Below are 20,419 nucleotides of genomic sequence, written 5' to 3' on the forward strand. Positions count from 1 at the left end.
GCATAAAATCTCATCTTTACATTGCCTGTGCAAAATGTGGTAAAATGTGGTTCCCCTATTCGTTTTGAATAAATGGAGAGCAGAAAAAAAAACCCACGCAAGAAGGAAATTGCATCTGTCATTTAAAGGAGAACTAAACCCTAAAAATGAATGTGGCTAAAAATGCCATATTTTCTATTCTGCACTTATTGCACCAGCCTAAAGTTTCAGCTTGTCAATAGCAGCAATGATCCAGGACTTCAAACTTGTCACAGGGGGTCACCATCTTGGAAAGTGTCTGTGACACTCACATGCTCAGTGGCCTCTGAGCAGCTGTTGAGAAGCTAAGCTTAGGGGTCAATGCTAATTATCAAGCAGAAAATGAGGTTGGCCTATAATATATGCTGATGCTACAGGGCTGATTATTACATTCTGTTGCACTGGTTTCTGTGCTGCCATGTAGTAATTATCTGTATTAATTACTAATCAGCCTTATATTGTGACATTTCTATTCTATGTGTACTGTATATTGTGAGTGGGTCCCTAAGCTCAGTAAGTGACAGCAGCACAGAGCATGTGCAGTGAATCAGTAGAAAAGAAGATGAGGAGCTACTGGGGCATCTTTGGAGACACAGATCTTTACTGCTAAAAGACTATGGAACAGAAGCCCAAAACATAATGTACAACATTTCTAGCTACTTCCCTAGTTAGGCTTTAATTCTCCTTTAAAGGGCAAGTAACACCAAAACAATGAAAGGGTTTCCTGTGTTTTGTAGCTTATTTTCAAGCAGTAATTGTTGGAGAAATCTTTTTCAGAATAATGCTACAGGAGGATGTTTCATCGCTGTTGAATGGTCTGAAAATGCTCTAAAGCGCATTTCAGGCTGCCTTCATGTTCTGTAAATTAAAATCAATAAGAAGTGACTGGGGCAGTTTTGGTTGTTTCTTTGCTGGAGGAAACATGCCAACAGAAACTTGTGCCTTTTCATATAATGATGACGCCTCACTGCATATATTTGAGTAATGATGAAATTAAGCACCTGCGTATTTCTATTTTATGCATGCTTTTTGACAGGTATTTTGCAATATGGGCGGGATTCTCATACAGGGATCCAAAGCATTGTGTAAGTGCCTGGAGGGCACTTGAACATTGCCAAAGCCAGTCAGCTTAAATTTTTTTTTAGCCTGCCTCCTGTAGGAAATCTGATGATGAAACCTGTAAAGTGCCAACAGGGAGAGGATATAGATCGAGAGATTGAGGATATATAGATAAAGAATTACTGCCAGGGCTTAGCATTTATAGGGTTAAGTTATCACTGGCACTTTATATGCCCCATGACACTATAATGTGCAATTTCAGGCTAAAAAGAAGTCCAGGCTTCCATTAGACTGGCCCCACAGTACAAGAACACAACCCACTATTTAACTAAATTTCTAGAATATGAGTCTGCCTGTCTTGCCCCATGCAATGATTTTGAGCTATCAAGCAAGTTGTACAATTCTAGCTGCCCAATGATCTTCATATATGTGCAAGGGGGTCATACAGTAGGTGGATGAACAAATTTGCATTCTCAATTTTAAAGGGGTTGTTCACCTTTAAATTAAGTTTTAGAATGATGCAAGATATTGAGACAAACTGCAAATGGTTTTCATTTTTTGATCTATTTAGCTTTTAATTCAGAAGCTCTCCAGTTTGCAATTTCAGCAATCTGGTTGCTAGGGTCCAAGTTACCCTAACAATCATGCATTGATTCGAATAAGAGACTGGAATATGTATAGGAGAGGGGCTGAATTGAAAGATGAATAATAAAATGTAGCATAAGCAACACATTCGTAGCCTTACAGATCATTTGTCGTTTAGATGGGATCAGTGACCCCCATTTGAAAGCTGTAAAGAGTCAAAAGAAGAAGGTAAATAGTTCAAAAACTATAAAGAAAAAATGAATGGCAGTTGATAAGTCGCTTAGGATTAAGCCATTCTACAACATACTAAAAGTAAACTTAAAGGTGAACCACGTGTCTTTATACTGTTATACATATACAAGCAAGTGCCTTGTGCTACTTACATAAGTTGCATGTCTGTTTAGGAAGATGTGCTCGGCGTTCAGTTGCTGTTTTTTTGGCAGTCACACACAGAACACGTACAGTGAATAACCCCAGGAACACACATCAGCCAGAGAGAAAACAGTGGCGTCTGACCAATATCCCTTCTGTAACCCCTATATCCCAGGAGACATTATCAGCGAGAGATAAGATCAGGGGACAAAAACAGCCGGCTAGAGAAAAGGCTTCATCAGACCTACCTAACGCCGCACGTTTATGTCTTCATTTCAGATTGTTCTCATACAAACTCCAGGACAACGTGTCTACACTCACAGAAAAGGGGAAGCTATCAAGGTTTTTGTTTTTTTTGCATTGTTTCCAAAATCAGGAGCTGAAACTAGCCTTAGGGACAAAAGGGAAGGCATGTTTTGTGCGTGGCTTTAATGGGGTGGTTCACCTTTATATTAACTTTTAGTATGTTATAGAATGGCTAATTCTAAGCAACTTTTCAATTAGGCTTCATTTTTTCTTTTGTATAGTTCTTGAATGATTTGAGTTTTTCTTCTGACTCTTTCCAGCTTTCAAACGGGGGCCCAGTGTAAAAAACAAATACTCTGTAAGACAACAAATTTATTGTTATTGCTACTGTTATTACTAATCTTTCTATACAGGCCTCTCCTCTTGACATTTCAGTCTCTTATTCAAACCAATACATTGTTGCTGGGGTAGTTTGGACTCTAGCAACCAGATTGCTGAAATTTCAAACTGGAGAGATGCCAAATAAAAGGCTAAATAACTAAAAAAAAACAAGCAAATGATAAAAAAAAAAATGAAAACCAATTGCAAATTATCTCAGAATATCGCTCTCTACATCATTCTACTAGTTAAAGGTGAACAATCACTTTAAAGGGAAAGAAAGCTGCTTTCACATGGAAGCAGATTCAGTCATTTGTGAGTTTAGTCATTTTACGTACACTTTAATTCCTGTCTCGCAAAACAGGAAAGCATACCTCCCAACATTTTGGAAATAAAAAGAGGGACAAAAAAGTTGTTGCGTGTAGCGTGGCAAACATTTTTAACCACACCCATTTTTCTGACCACACCCCCTAATTACCAGGATAAAGAAAAGATATTTTAAAGATCTATGGCCAGCTTTACTTTTCCCAAGGGACCTGTTATCTAAAGCTGGCCATAGATGTAAAGATCTTTAAAAGATCTTTTCTTAATCGCGAGACCACGATTATCTCGATACAATCGTTTAAATGTACGATGTGTCCTTCAACTAAAAAGACCATTTCAGGCGATATTGCCAGGAAAACTGAGTGTAGCTGCCAGCTTAGCCCTGCAAACATAGATAGATTGCACTGGGACCAATAAAGATTTTTTAACCTAGCCGATCAATTTCCTGACAGATATCAGACGATAAATCACAAGATATAGGATCGTTCGAATCCCACTAACTTCACGATAATTTGACGGATTGGTCGGATTTCGCTAAAATCGGTCATTCAGCAAAGAAAAATCTTTGCGTCTATGGGGGACCTTTAGATTGTTAAAATTACTTTTTTGCTTATCTAGAAATTGTTACAAAAGTTTCTTATCTTCTGTTGTGGCTGTTCTTGGCTCTCTGCCAAAAGCCAATTAAGTTTGAAAATTTGTTTCTTTTTCTGGCTGTTCAGTGCAGAGAGAAACTGGACTTTCCACTACAAATGAGGGACTGCAGGCTGAGCTTTCAAAAGAGGTACTGTCCCTCTAAAAACAGGAGGTATGCGAAGGTGCCACAGACGTCCTGATGTAAGGCTATAATGACACCCATCAACATATGTCTTTTTTTATTTTCTTGTTGTTGCTGCTTCAATTGTCAACCTGGAGACTTGTCACCTTTTAAATGGGAGATAGTAAAAAGGTTTAAGAGCACTTCTCTGAGGTGGAGGCGTTTTCCTACATGTATTCAGTCATTATTCAACCCGAATGTACTCTGGCTGCAACCCCGAGACTTTCAATGGGCCAGTCTGCCGTGGACTAGGTTCAGTGGGGCCCTACATATAATAGAACCAGGGAAGCTATCCTTGTTCACATCCCCTGTAGACAACTCTATATATAAAGGCATAGATACAAAAGCAAAACATCTAAAAATATATAAAAATCTAAAATTCTATTTCAGTGACAAGCTACGTTTACCTAAAAACAAGATGCTATGTCAATTATGTCTGTAAAAGAAACACGTTTGAAGCAAAAAACAAAATACAAACATGTTGTTTAAATGTATAAATAAAATAGATGAAAGTATTGGTGGAGAAAAAAAAAAAGTTTGGAATTTGGTTGTTACCTCTATCTGAACAAAAAACTAACTTTTAAACTAAACAAGTTATTTCATTCAGTGTAACTAGATGGATTGATTACCTAAACCGAGCTGATCTTTTTGAATTTCCCACGCCCACAGTGGAGAAACTTGTTTCCAGGTTTCGATTCCGAATAAATGCCCAGCCCCCTTGCTTCTACAGTTACACAAATGCCAATCCTTACAGCATGAAGCACAATGACATAATGGATCCTTATTCATGGCATGACATCATATTATACAAACTCCTTGTGGCTACATGAATTATGAAAATAATTGACTACAAATAATGTCCAGATCTACTTGTTTTTTAGTGCTGCTAAACAACTATATTTCCTTCTAATTTGGGTGATTTGGTGGATCTAATTAAGCCGATCTGATAATTTGGCACCTGGCCCATATAATAGGGGACTATGGAAACCCATTGGCAGAGCACTGCATGTTCTTTCTAGATGATAAGGTCCTCTACAGATGCAATATTTAACCTGCCCAATAAATACCACCTACAATTGGAGGGGCAAAGTTGGCAGCTAAAATCAGACCATGTATGGAGAGCTTTAGAAAAAAAACAGTACAGGTATAGGATTCGTTATATGGAAAGCCATTATCCAGAAAGCTCCCCAATTATGGAAAGGCTGTCTCCCATAGACTGCATTTTATCCAAATAATCAAAATTTTTAAAAATAATTTCCTTTTTCTCTGCAATAATAAAACAGTAGCTTGTACTTGATCCCAACTAAGATATAATTAATCCTTATTAGAAGCAAAACCAACCTATTGAGTTTTTTAACGTTTACATTATTTTCTAGTAGACTTAAGGTATGGAGATCCAAATTGCAGAAAATCCTTATCCAGAAAGCCCCAGGCCCCGAGCATTCTGCATAACAGGTCCTATACCTGTATACAAAATGCAGAAATAAAGGCAACTTTTACTCTACATATAAGGTACACTACCCTTAATACCCTAGTTATTTACAGTAGGGACAGCAGGTAAGTAAAATTAAACTCCATAAAGAGCTCTAACAGGAAATTGTCATAACAAATGTATCTGCAGTTACCCTTTAGTGTTAGGAAGATTTTAGGCAAGAGGTTGATAGGGATGTACAGGTATACAAACCAGTAGGCTAATATCATTCTTTGGTCATGTCTACAGTGAAGTAATATATTTTATTGTTTGTTTTTTTTATTTTTAACTTGTGCCACGTAACCCTCTGGGCAACAATTCAGTGTAAACAATAAAACAGGAAAATGAATAGCCTAAAAGGTGCAGTTAGAATATTTACAGTCCACCCTTAAATACCAGCAAGCTACTTACTCATGTAATAGCTATTTACAGGAACATGAAACATTATCTACAGCCTACAACACTGTAATACCCCTCCGAATTGTGTCTGTAAAGGTGGCCATACACGTAGAGATCCACTCGTTTGTCGATGTCGTCAAACAAGCGGATCTCTCCCCGATATGCACACATTGAGGTGGGCGATATCGGGCTGATCCAAATGTGGGCCCTAGGGTATGGAGGAAGCGATATGGGCGGTCGGATCACAGGATCCGACAGGATTTTTTTGACTTTCGGCCAGCTATCGATCGGGGATGCCTGTTGGATGGCCCCACACACGGGCCAATAAGACAACCCGAGTCAGCAGCTTTTATTGGCCCGTATATGGATATCCTCCAATTTAGACTGTAAGCCCTACGGGGTAGGGTCCTTCATCCTTTTGTCTTCTTGACACTGAGCACTTAATCTGTAGTGTAATTCTATTTTATGTTTATGTGAATTGTATTTGTAATAATGCACTTACTATTACATGCAGTGACCCCTTGTTTGTTACTACTTATTTATTGTTTTGCTGTACAGTGCTTTGCCCTCAAGGAGCGATATACAAACAAAAATATACATAAATACAACTATATATCTCAATGTAAAGCTACAGGTAAACAATAAAAATTTCACAGGAGTGTAAACAACCCCATGCAGAAAAATTAAGTTTGCAGTTCTTCCCGGTTCCCAAATGTCAACAAATTTGGCAACTGGAGAAAAATCACAGTACTAAAATGCCGAATGTGACATTAGTCTTAGTACCAATTAGAAAATGGCCTCCTCTATGATCAAAGCAATATCCAGCCAGAAAGGTTGTACACTCCTTATCTTCTTTTCTCTAATGTTTTTTTTTGTTCCCATAATTTTTCTCTTGGGTCTAATACTTCACAGGAAGATTCGGGCCGTGGAATGCCCTTCAAACCTACGGCTGATTGCTTCTGGTAAATGTTTCACTAGACGCTAAACAGCCCTCCTTGTTCCACCCTCAATGCAAACATTATATGGCTGATGAACACAAATAATATTGGGGAGAGTTCACGCAGAATATGGTCAAAATCTGCTGTTTTTTTAGTGTAAGTGATATGGTTTAGTTATTTACAACATTAGACTTCATGAAGTGCAGAGATTAGCAGCCTGTGTGAAACTGTAAATTGCACATTATTAAAGGGGTGGTTCTCCTTTCAGTTAACTTTTAGTATGTTACAGAATGGCTAATTTTAAGCAATTTTTAATTGGTCGTCATTTTTATTTGTTCTAGTTTTTGAATTATTTGCCTTCTTTTTGTAACTCTCCTGTTTTAAAATGGGGGTCACTGACTAAAAACACAATGATCTGTTAGATAACACTAGTGTTATTGCTACTTTTTATTACTCATCTTTCTATTCAGGCCCTCTTTTATTAATATTTTATTAATATTCCAGTCTATTATTCAGAGCAATGTATGGCTGCTAGCAGGCCCGGACTAGCAGTCTGTGGGTTCTGGAAAAATGCCAGAGGGGCTGCTATAAGGTGCCATAGAAAGTCAGTATTTAGTGGGCCTCTGTGTGGGCTGATTGGGCCTCTGTGTACCTAAAATGCCAGGGCCTATTTTAATTCTCAGTCCTGACCTAGCTGCTAGGGTAATTTGGACCCTAGCAAACAGACAGATGAAATGGCAAACTGGAGAGCTGCTTAATGAAAAGCTAAAATAACTCAAAACCCACAAATAATAAAAATGAAAACCAATTGCAAATTTTCTCAGAATATCACTCTATGCATCATATTAAAGTTAATATAAAGAACCCCTTTAAGCCTCTTTGCCTTGCATGTTATCTTGAACATATAATGCATTAAGGTGTCTTCGGATTTACTATTATGATTATTTAGTATGTCTCATGTTGAAGACTTAAAGGGCTAAAATACTATGTTTAGAAACTGGGCTACATTAATTTTATTTGCCATTAATTCACAGTGTAAAAGTATAATCTGCACAGACAGCCTTATTTAACAAAATTCTTGATCCTTTACTATAAAACGACAAACTTTTTTGGAATCCCTCAAATTTAACTGCTTTGGCGTTCGCCATTGTTTAATCCTTTGCAAGCTGCAATTAATACAGAAGCCAAGTTGCGGTGTCTGTTACGGGAGTTAGCCGTGCCAGTTTGGAATGACTGGCAACTAAAGTACTTAACTCAAATATTGCAGTCAACAATTCTAATCTTTATCTCTCAGACTATAGAATAATCCAGAATATATTTAGAATGCACCTTCACTCTAATCTTCCCCACTATTGTTCTTTCATAGAGAATACAATAAGGTGTGTCTTGCTTAAAGGACACAAAACAAAACTGTACAGGTTGAGCATGCAGGTATGCAGTCTTTTACCTCCACGAGAATTTAGTAAGAGAACAAGGCTAATTAGCTTGCTGCACCCAGGAGTGGCACTTTTTCTTTAGTTCCTCCTAGAAAAATGCCAAAGTTCAGGAGATGCATTCCCGAAACCAAATTAACAGTTCTGTTAACCCATATGGTATCCAAAGGTTAAACCATTAAATTGTCTTTTCATTTTAAACCACATATGGATTTAATGATTATCCAGACTTTAGGTGCCAGAGGGGCCCCGTAAATCCCACAATGAAGGGGTTAATAATCTCGTTAAAAGAGAAGCAAGTTAGGGTGACTAGTGTGCTAAGGACTTCGTTCGTTTTTTTATATAAAATGATAAAAAAAAGTTTAATAATAAAGGGTAGATAATTTATGAGCAGCTTACCTGTTAATTGAGAGAGAGAGAGAGAGAGAGAGAGAGAGAGAGAAGCACCTCAGAGCACTGCAATCTCCTGCTGTCTCAGTCTTCTTTTTCTCAGGTCTCCAAGCACAGGGCTCAAGAGCATTGGAGCATTGCGGTGTTTACTTAACGCCGGCCGAGTAGGTGCAGCACTCTGCCGCTCTACCTGAAAAACCTTTGGACTGTGCACATTGGTGTGACATTTCCGTGTTCACAAGATCACTTTCATTTAGCTCTACCGAAAAGAAATGTTCTTTTCTTTCATCATCCTGTGCCCCTTCCCTTTATGCTTTTAACCGTCGTTGTTGCTAACAGTCAACTATGCTAAGGCAAACTATGGTGTTCAGGGGATAATCAATAAAAGGATTTAAGTCAGTATGCTAAAGCAAGGGAAATCTGTTTTCTATGCAAAACAGATGCAAAAGAAAACACACAGTCTACAATTAGGCAACAGTCACAGATGAAATTCTGCCCTCATCTGCTTCATACGGAGGGTTTAATGTTGTATCTAAATATGGAATATTAGAGCCATAATCTGTTGGTTCATATCCTCGTAGGCATGCATGCTAAAACATCTTGGGAGAATGTAATAAAAGTCGCAAAGAGCAAAACAATTAGCACAATTAAGAATAAAAAGTCTAATTTTGCATTGTAATACTCTTTCTTAAACTGTTACATTGCGAATTTTAATTGCGCATTGCCCACTTTTAAGAAGTGCTTGAAGGTGTTGTAATCTTTTGGAGCAAACATGACTTTTTCAGTAAGAAGTTTTATTACGTGCACTGGCGCAACCCACAAAATTTTCAAACTTTCCTCCCCTGGCGGAAGTGGTCGCGGATTCGCAAAAGCTATATTAAATTCGCACAAAGGCAAATTTGTTTGCACAGAGGCATAACTTTTCACATTGCGAATATTTTTCTTTTATTACATTCCCCCAATATTCCAGTCTAGTCATATCATACCTTAAAAGGATTGTTCACCTTTAAATAAACTATTAGTATGATGTAGAGAGTGATATTTTGAGACAATTTGCAATTGGTATTTATTATTTGTACAGGTATGGGCCTGTTATCCAGAATGCTTGGGACCTGAGGATCTTTCCATAATTTGGAAATACCTTAAGTCTACTAGTAAATCATGTAAACATTGAATATACCCAATAAGCTGGTTTTGCTTCCAATAAGGATTAATTACATTTTAGTTTGGATCAAGTACAAGGTAATAATTTATTATTACAGAGAAAAAGGAAATCTTTATAAAAAAAAAATATTATTTGATTATAATGGAGATGGCCTTTCCGTAATTCAGAGCTTTCTGGATAATGGATTTCCAGATATCAGATCTCATACTTGTATTTTTTAAGTTATTTTGCTTTTTATTCAGCAGCTTTCCAGTTTGCAATTTCAGCAATCTGGTTGCTAGGGTCCACACAACTCTAGCAACCATGCACTGATTCGAATAAGAGACTAGAATATGAATAGAAGAGTCCTGAATAGAAAGACGAATAATACAAAGTAGCAATAACATTACATTTGTAGTCTTAAAGAGCATTCGTTTTTTTAGATGAGGTCAGTGACCCCCATTTGAAAGCTGGAAAGACGAAAAAGGCAAACAATTAAAAAATTATAATTCAAAATAATAATGAAGACCAATTGAAAAATCACTTAGAATTAGCAATTCTATAACATATTAAATGTTAACTTAAAGGTGAAGCACCCCTTTAAGAACACCCTGCTGACCTCATTCAAAAGTAAGCAGACCAAGCAACATGCTTTGGGCTGCACTACAGGATTCCCCTACATGCCTAAGCAATTCTACTTGGGGTCAAAATTGAACACCTGCGGAGGCCAAGAGTTGGGAAACACTGAGCTGAAGAACAGTCGCAGTTTGATAAGGCATAAATGCTCCCACTGAGGGCAGATACTGAGAATATTGTCTTACAGACAGAAGGCAGATAATGTCAGAGGGCAGAGTGGGCTGAGTCTGTGACTATAGTTGAACTACATCCCATAGAAGCCACGAGGATGATGATAGTTGTAATAAATCAATATAGGACATTTTGTGCAGTATCAAGAGGTTTCCTTGCATTTAATTGAAAGGTTGAAGCCCTTCCATTCACAAAAAACTAGGGATGCAACGAATCCAGGAGTCAGCCAGGATTTGGCCTTTTTCAGTAGGATTCGGCCGAATCCTTCTACCTGGCCGAACCGAATCCTAATTTGCATATGCAAATCATGGGCGGGGGAAATCACGTCACTTTTTGACACAAAACAAGGAAGTAAAAAATATTTTCCCCTTCCCACCCCTAATTTATATATGCAAATTAGGATTCGAATTCTGTTCTTGGCCGAATCTTTCGTGAAGGATTTGGGGGTTCGGCAAATCCAAAATAGTGGATTCGATGCATCCCTACAAAAAACAACAAAAAAGTAGGCTAGAATGCAACATATTTTTGGGCTTCTTTTCTAGCACATGAGCACAACATACATCTGTGCCTCTAAAGAGGTCACTCGTAGCTTGCCGTCTTCCTTTGTGTCAGTCAGTTGCCTGAGTTTATGGACTGGCTCACAATGTACATACAGTACATATCTATTAAATAAATATATTTATAACAAAATACAAGGCTAACTAGTGATTAATTCAGATTACATGGCAGATTAATATATGCCAAGTGCAATCAGCTCTGTGGCATCAGCTTTCCAGAGCATACTGAGCATGTGCAGTGTCGCTGACACTTAAAAGCTTAAACAAGATATGGAGCTCATGTGGAAGACGTTGAAGGCCTGCATTGGTACTGTTACAAGGCTACTTGACCTTACTGTTGGTAGAATAAATTCTGTATATAAAAACACAGTATTTCAGGCCATATTCAGTTTAAGGCATCGGTTTTCATTTAAATAATTCTGCTTATGACGGGAGAAACTAGCACATACATACAAACAAGAAACAATTTGCCTTTTGACACTGCACTGGGCTGCTCCTGTTTCAACACTCCAGCCCAGAGCTGGTGACCTCTGACCCCACCTCATTCCATCTGTATAAAATAGATTAAAACACCATAGTGCAGCCACAGGTAATGCAGGTATAGTATCCATTATCTGGAAAACTCCAAATTACAGGAAGACCATCTTCCATAGACTTCATTGTAATGAAAGCATTTAAATTTTTTATAATGATTTTCTTTGTTTCTCTGTAATCATAGAATGATACATAGTACTTTATCACAACTAAGATATAATTAATCCGTACTAGAGGGTAAACAATCCTATGAGGTTTAATTAATGTTTAAAATAATTTTTTTTAGTAGACTTAAGGCATGGAGATCCAACTCACAGAAAGATCTCCTATACAGAAAAACCCCAGGTCCCATACCTGTACATTTTAAATCAGTACAGGTTTAAAAAAAAATGTAATTTAATTTAAAAAGTTGCATAAAATGATGCCTTTCTCATCAATGTACAGTTAAATCAGGGCCTGCACTTCAAATAGCGTTTCTGTCATATCAGTAAGTTAGAATGTTTGTAAGATGATTGGAGAATTTTCAACTTATCTTTACAGAAGGAATTTTGAAAGTGAAAGGATGTGTAAACTCCCTTGCCTGGTGGGTATAAGAAAAGAAAGTAACAAGACACAAAATGATATGTGTGGTCTCAGATGCACTTGCACATTGGTGTAGAGATATCCAAAAAATAACCATTGCTGCCTGAGAACTGAAGAAAGCAGGGCTCAAACTTCCCATTGCCTTTCACTGGATTTAAACTCAATACTGCAGTGTGCACAGACACTGGAGTGACAAAACACTGAAAACAGTTGACAATGAGAAATGCAGTAAGTTTATTTATGGACATCCCAATTGTCCACAATAGGTAGACAATTCTGAAAATGCCCATTACCAACCTGGTTTCACTTTGGGCCAAAGATGGGTACAAGAAGATATTTTAAATAATCAAGTTGGTCAATCAACCGAGTAGTCAAGCCTGAGCAAGCCCCCTGTATCAATACATTGCTCTATGACTTTACTAATCATCCCGAGTCTAGGCCTGTGTGTTTTCAGTTGAAGGCCTATAGTACACTGGGAATTTTGTCTGGATAACTACATGGATCCAAACACACATCCCTGCTGCTTTTGCTTTCTATTCAGTTGAATGGGAAACACTCTTCCAGTGGTAGATCTGGGCATACTAAACGGGAATCCCTCACGAGCATGAAAGCTAGAATCCCCATGTTCTAACAGAAGTATGCATGTAGGAGGAGATTGCAGCAGCCCACAGCATGCCCCCTTCTTTTCCAATCTGGAGGGGTATGTTTCTGACTAAAATATTAGGAAATATTTTTTCCAGAAATAACTACAAACCCTTCCTATACCAGGAAGTGATTATGAATATTATTTCTCATAGTCACGATGTGCATTAAAGTACTGAACACATGAGTTATGAGTCATCTCAGGCCGCACTTCTTTAGCTTGCACTGCATCCTGACAAAAATAGCTTGTTGATAACTATTTGCTGGAACTTGGCTTTTCTTTTCAGAAATGTAATCAGCACACGGGCCGACAATTTCCTATTGTTGACTTCTTTTGTGCAAATCGAGAGGCTGAAAAAAAAATCAGTGGTGGGCTGTTTAACACCTATCAAAACAATCTTACCAACATTTTGTGGGGTAAAAATGTGACATCTTAGCATACTTTTGAAAGGGATTAAGTCCCAAGTATAGTGGTGGCAGCACTCCAGTAGGGCATCCATCCATAGGGTTCATTTATATTTGGGCTTCATTTTTTCTTTTTAAAGTCTTTGAATTATTTGCCATTTTCTTCAGACTCTTTCCAGCTTTCAAATGGGGGTCATGGACCCCATCTAAAAATAAATAATGAAGAATCCCCAAACACACACAAAAATAATTTCCTACCCTCAATGCAGTGCTCCCCTCCCCCAAGTCATTGTGGGAAAACACTAAGGGGCAAATTTACTAACCTCCGAAAATTCGCCAGCGACGGCTTCACTCACAGCGCAACACTTCGCCAGGCGTAGATTCGCCAGGACAGCACTAATTCACTAAAATCCGAAGTTGCATCCAGGGCACCGAACGCTGGAGAAGTTGCGCTAGCGTTACTGCGCCAAGCGAAGTGAAGTTGCGCAAGCGTTGCCTAATTTGCATATGGTGGGACGTTAAAGTTGAATGGACATATATGTTGCAGCAAATACATTACACTACACAAGGCCCGGGAAACCTTAATAAAATAAAATAAAGTTGTAATGTTGCCCTACACATGTGCCCAGTGTATAGTTTATGTGCCATATGTTAGGAAATGTAGGGGGGAAGACTGTTGCCCCCAAAAAAAATGTATGCTCTTTTTTAGCCTATCACTCTGAAAAAGGAAAAGACGCTAGGGTTTTTTTGGACCTTAGAAAAATTTTCAACTATTTTTTGAGGAACTCCTATCTACTCTATTGCATCTGGTCTGAGGTGGCGAAGGCAAGTCTTGCGCAAGAGGTAACCTTCAGTAAAGTCCGCATCTTAGTGAATTTGCGTAGTTACGTCCATTCGCCAGAGCGGAAATTCGCCAGGCGTTATGGAGCGAAGCACTGCTAGAGTCTATCTCCTTCGCTAGCGAAATTACACCGGCGACCGTTAGTAAATTGGCGATGTACCGAAATGACGAATTTTCGCCCGTGTTAGTCACTTCGCCCTTTAATAAATTTGCCCCTAATGATCTTGTGCTGTTATAAGAAATCAGACCTCCAGCTTACTCACCATTTACACAATAGCCAGAGTGAGTAGATCTCCTGTGTCAGTTAGGGTGGGACAGGCACATTCTTTCCCTAAGCAGTGGTCAGTGGTATAAACATAAGTTACAGGACCTATGAGCAAAACTTCATTGTGACCATCACCCCTGTAACCTTTGCGAAGGGTTATCTGTTTTGCACACATATCTGGAGAAGGTGAATCTGACACGAAGTCCACAGGACCCTCTCTAGTTTGAAGCCCTCAGCAGCCTCTGGGTCTGCTGCCCCCATTATACCACTGTGTGTGTTTATGTCTCAGCCTTAGTAAGGGCTACCGTGTGACATACTTCAAATTCTATTGATTGATTTACAAAACAAAGAAAAAATTTCATAAACACTATCCATGGCTTGGCCAGCGTGATATGTAATAGGGATGCTGTTAAACTAAAGAAACCCCTCTGACAGATTCATCACCAAGGTGAAATGATTCATATATCATAATCAAGATATATTTAAAATTAATTCATAGTTAGAATGCAATGTTATATATGCAGCAGGGCATTTACTCGGGAAACCCATCCCCATTAGCCATGCTTTATCCCAACCTGATCCTGAGACCCGTGGTCAGGCGGGTTCGGGCTGAATTTCGCACACGATTGCCTGGTCGGTTTGAGCCCTTCCTTTCGCTCTCCCCATCTGTGACCTTACTGTGTCAGCATTGCTTCCACCTTACTGGAAGCAAAATCATCCTTTTGGGTTTACATAATTTTCTAGTAGACTTTAGATCCAAATTACATAAAGATCCATTATCAGGAAAACCTCTGGTCCCAAGCATTCTGAGTAACAGGTCCCATACCAGGCCTGGACTGGGAGTCAAAATAGGCCCTGCCATTCCAAGTATACAGAGGCCCAAACAGCCCCCTACCAGCCCACTCTATGGTAACTTTCTATGGAACCATACAGCAGCCCCTCTGGCATTTGCCAGAACCCACAGATTGCTAGTCCGGGTTTGTCCCATACCTGTACCTTTTATATCATCAACCCCTAGGTGGTTATAATAAGAATAGCATCTGTACAGTAGGTAATTTCTGCAAGGGCGAACGTATAAGCAGTTCTGGATGTTACAATGTAATGTTTTACATAGAGGCAGAACATATACTACATTGCAGTATCACTAAATCCAAAAAGCCTACTGAAATATAATGACTTACAGTCGAAGAATAGTGATGGGCGAATTTGCGCCGTTTCGCCGAAAAATTAGCGAATTTCGCGAAACGGCGAAAAATTCGCGAAAAGGCGCCGGCGTCTCGTTTTTGACGCCGGCGCCCGTTTTTGACGCCGGCGCCCGTTTTTCCGACGCCGGCGCCCGTTTTTGACGCCGGCGTCCGTTTTTCGAAAAAAAAATTTGCCGCCGGCGAATTTTTTCCGCGAATTTCCGCGGGAGTTTCGCGAATTTATTCGCTGGCGGCGAATCGCGCAAATTCGCCGCGAATTCGCGCCTGGCAAATAAATTCGCCCATCACTATCGAAGAACACAAACAATGGCAATGTAGACCAGCTGAGACAGCACCCATCAGGGTTATCCTTGAATTTGCACTGGTTTCACAATCAGTAGGTGTGTATGAATAAAAGTAGCGCTTGATTAAAGGCACACAAATTTAGAAACCACCCAAGCCACACTGTAGTTGGAATGCAGACTGACACCCAGACTTTCGAGGTGCAAGATATATAGGAGGACACGATGTTTTGCAAATATCCGTCAAAGAAAAAAAACCACAAGAGCCTTTGCGCTCATATAATGCATGCATTAGATTTAAACTACCGTAAATGTAATGACTGAGTCCCTGCTATTTGTATGTTATAGGGATGCATCGAATCCAGGATTCGGTTCGGGATTCAGCCAGGATTCTGCCTTTTTCAGCAGGATTCGGCCAAATTCTTGTGCCTGCCCGAACCGAATCCGAATTTGCATTTGTAAATTAGGGGCGGGTAGGGAAAGCACGTGACTTTTCATCACATAAGAAGAATTTTTTCCAGTTTTTCCTTTCCTGCCCCTAATTTACAAATGCAAATAGTGGATTCATTGCATCCCTAGTATGTTATTTGTTATTGTGTTTCTGTTTACTACAACAAACAGAACTAGAATCAGGCTGTACCTTCTTCAAAAACAATTTATTTTTATTTCCACTACAGTAGAACCCCCATTTTATGTTTTTCAGTGTACCGGGAAAAATTTATGTAAAATCCGGGAAAATGTAAAATCAGGGAAATGTGGTAATTTTTTCTTCAAGTACTGAAAGGATATAAGCACATGAGTCAGTTTTAATTTGAGGTCAGGTACGTTCCAGAGGCTGCTGCCGCCTGAGGCAGCGGCCCCTAATGCCCCTATTGCGCTCGCTGCACCAGAAGAGCCAAATATCTGTTTTAAAAAGCGGAAAATCGTCTCTGAAATTTACCAAAGGTGGCTTTTTGCCGCCCTTGATAACTGGCCGCTCCGTGCCGCCTGAGGCAAGATTCTCACCTTGCCTCATGGCCGAAGCGGCCCTGTTTGAGATACAATATTTGCTGTGTTAATAACAAGGGTTAAGCATTGCAGTGTTAATTTTACACTATAGGGGGCATGTGCAAGGCCTCTCTGTCAGTCACATACACAACCTATAGCAATAAGTGATTGGTGCAGGACAGTATAAGGGGCAGTCTCATTGGAATTGACAATTTACAGGCAGAACCATGATAAAATATACATCTGGTTAGTATTTTAAACCACTTTATTTCACACGTACTGATTGGAGTTCGTTAATAAATTTTGACTGCTTAATTACAGTCGTTTTGTGTCTGCTTGGAGGAGGTAAGTCCACTACTGCCTCCTCGGATTGCTCGTTTATATCCTTTTATTCTTTTGGCGCCTCTGTTCTTTTTATACAAAAACCTGCAGTACCCAGCAGATTGCAGGTAGAAGTTTCAGGAGCGGGTATAGACGCGGGTCGGCAGTTCTCTGCGTTTGCGGGTTGCGGGTCTTCTTAATGGCGAGTTTTACTCCTTTTTTTCTGATCATGCCTACTTCTAATGATATGACTTCCGGTTTACAATGACAGCATTTCCTGTTTTACTCCGTTTTTCCTGATCACGCCTACTTCTAATGATGTCACTTCCGGTTTACAACGACAGCACTTCCTTTTTCTTGATGGTCAGCGGGTCGCGGATAAGGTACTTGCGGGTTGGGTAGCGGGTCCAAATGGGTAAGTATGCTGGTTAACAAATTGGTTCCGCGCAGGACTCTACCGTGCTGTCCCCTGATCTCACCCCTTCCGGACACAACTACGGGACAGATACGCATGGGGGGGTTCGCTAATGAAGTGGGGACCTGTAGAGAGGGTTGCAGTAAAGGGGGCCTGTAGGGGAGGTTGCGGTAGAGGCAGGGGGCCTGGAGGGGGTCCCTGCGGTGGAAGCCCTGGTGGGCCTCTGACCCGCCAGTCTGACGCTGTTAAGGACTATAGTGCACAAGGAGTCTTGGCCACCCCTGCAAAACAATGGCCGTCATAATGCCGCTGTCTGGCTTGCTGTAATACTAATGTCACATGTGGCAGTTTCACAGCTGGCAGAAATCTGCTAGCAAAGAAACCATCAGTCTGCACAGAACTAGGCTACTTTGATCTTAAACCCTACAGATAGTTAAGCATAGGTATCTGTATACAATATAGCCTCAGCCAGGTTACTTTCCATTAAACAACCTTATGAGCATTTTTTCTGCAGGGAGGTAGGGACAGACAATATGTCCCACGTTCCATTAGGCTAAAAGTTTGTAGTGTCTATAGAACAATAATGTTGCTATGCAATCAATAGTTTTACTCTGTCCATTGATCTTTTGCAGCAGAACTCCATTTGGTATACAGCAATCCCAGACACAAAAGATCAGAACCAATTTTGAGGGATTTTGTCTCAATTTCAGATTAAGTATTATTTTCAGAACATGTGAATAAAAAAATGTACTTTTCTCTTTCCAACAGGGGGATTATGATTGGGCTGGTGAAAATGCAGTTTTGTTTACTAATCAGTTCCAAAACTGGGTGGTAAGATTAGGCTTTTGAGGTTAAGTATTTAACTACCCCAAATGCCAGTCTGTGCTGTAACCCACAGCCAACATTCTTCTTGCAATTCACTTATAAGGGCTACATTGATTATTCTGTATTCCAGAGTAAATGTATGAATATGAATTTGGAATTTGCTGTATCACTGAAGTATTTGCACTAATTTGCATCAATACAAAATAATTGGCTATGAGTAAGTAAATAAGTCAGTAAGTATGCTAGGAATCATCCCCATATGAACCTTTCATACCAGTGTAATCAGAGATGCTTAGCTATTTATTGGTAAATGTGTTAGCAGAAGGTTAGAACATTAATTAATTAGAGTTAGCATACCTTGGCAGAGAACAATAGCTCCACAGGTCTGTCCGTACCAAGCTCAGCAGTCAGTACTGCACTTTACTATGAACTTTGGAACTTAAAGTGCTAAACAGAGTACAAAGCAAATGACTTTATTTTTTTTCCTTAATCACATTTCATGAGTTAAGGCAATTCTATAGGGAATAACATTTATTCCAAATGCCATAAACATAATACACAGAGTAACAATGTCTTATTTTCTTTAAAGATAGTCCGTAAAAGGATTCCAGATATTCATTTCGCAACCTCCTTACCAATCCAAACCTGCTTTGTGGGCATTACAACCTGCTGCATATTTCATTATAAATATATTTATATACTGTACATGCCATTATCATAATAATAATAATTTGGAAGCTACAATTTTAGTACAGCATAATTTATGACGATGAATTATTCAAAAGATGGTTGGATCAGTAAATTATCTATTTTAGTTTCCCTATATATATATTTTTTTCTATGAAGGCTATGAATAATATGTAAATTATACTCTTATAAATGAAGCTAAGTCATTAATAATAATAATCCGTGCTCCAGCTGAGTGGAAGAGAGTAACCTAATGTCCTGGTGAGAGAGTGGAGCCAGACCACAGTGAGGAATAGTGAAAAAACAGAAGGGTACTAAAAGCTTGAGTACAGCTGCCCTGCATGCTCAGTAGAAATTTCAGAGTGACTGATCTGTTATCCTCAAGATGGTGATGCCCAGGGCCTGTGCAATGGCTTGTATGCATGGTCTTCCAAGGCTTTGATGGAGCTCCAATAGTCAAGCTCCTGGACAACAACACACTGGTCCCACTAAATCAGTGGTTTCCAAACTGTTGGGGTCTTTGATCAGTGGTGGTGGGGGTACCAAGTCTGAAGTCCAGTTGAAACTGAGAATGATCCACCTGAAAGTGCAGTTTGAAGGTCATTTAGGATGAAATTTGGGTAATGTGTATTTGGTGTATCCTAAATATTCTTGACAAGGTGGCAATGGGCACAAGTTGGACCTTCTATATGGACATGAACTAAAATAAGTGTGACAAACACTGCACCAAAAAATGTTATACACACCTGATCTCCTACAACGTGTTTCAAGGGCCTCATCTTCAGGCTTCAACACAAAACCATGGGAGGAACAGAGTAAGGAGTCAAGTGAATTGTACTGTTAACTCTTCAGCAACTACATACTACAACTACAGTGCTCATGTAGATGTGTGTAAGTACGTTCTGTGTGCATGTGACTCTATTAAATGTGTCTGTGAATCCATGATAGTGTCTTTGTGTTGGCATGTTAGTTTAAGAGTTTATTAGACCAGGGAGGGACTACATTGTCCTAGCATCCAACTAATCATCATGTTGGACAATTTGAATGGTATTCTTCCAGCATAAAAAAAGATGTATCTTCCAATTAAATAAATCAAACAAACATCCTGAATAAACCAAACAGATAAATTGTTCAAGATCCTCCCTCAAATACCATGTTACTCTACCCAATGAGTTTGCTCAAAACAAGCTTAGTGGGGTAGTCATGAATGGCTTATTGCATGTCACTCTATTATAAGTCAAACAGTCCGATTTCTCAAGATCTACCATCAAATACTGTGTTACTATACCCAATGATCTTGCAGAAGCTCAAAACAAGCTTAGTGGGGTCGTTATTAAGGGTTTATCTCATGTCACTCTATTGTGTGTATTATTTTTTGTTCTCCCAAACAACGATTGTTGGTGTACGCAAACCCTTAAGAGGATTACAACTTTCAAGCTTAGTTGACACTTTTTAAGCCAAAAAGCATCTAGAAAATAAGAAGGTTGAAAAGTG

General features: G+C 39.2%; 1 protein-coding gene across 5 annotated transcripts in view; it reads right to left on the reverse strand.

The window, feature by feature from the left end:
• Window positions 1–20,419, reverse strand: part of rbm47.L (RNA binding motif protein 47 L homeolog) — a 71,542-nt gene that overhangs the window by 26,021 nt on the left and 25,102 nt on the right. For 2 of the 5 annotated variants that reach the window (XM_041588534.1, XM_018229244.2), the window contains exon 1: window positions 2,046–2,245. The exons of 2 other annotated variants lie outside the window; for them this stretch is intronic. In XM_041588534.1, coding sequence (XP_041444468.1) covers window positions 2,046–2,056 — 11 coding nt within the window. In that variant the 5' untranslated portion in view covers window positions 2,057–2,245. Of the gene's footprint in view, window positions 1–2,045; window positions 2,246–2,282; window positions 2,304–20,419 lie in introns of those variants that run through there. One more of the 5 variants, XM_018229288.2, reaches the window with a different exon arrangement.

The sequence above is a fragment of the Xenopus laevis genome, chromosome 1L (genome assembly GCF_017654675.1).
Source record: "Xenopus laevis strain J_2021 chromosome 1L, Xenopus_laevis_v10.1, whole genome shotgun sequence".
Taxonomy (NCBI): Eukaryota; Metazoa; Chordata; class Amphibia; order Anura; family Pipidae; genus Xenopus; species Xenopus laevis.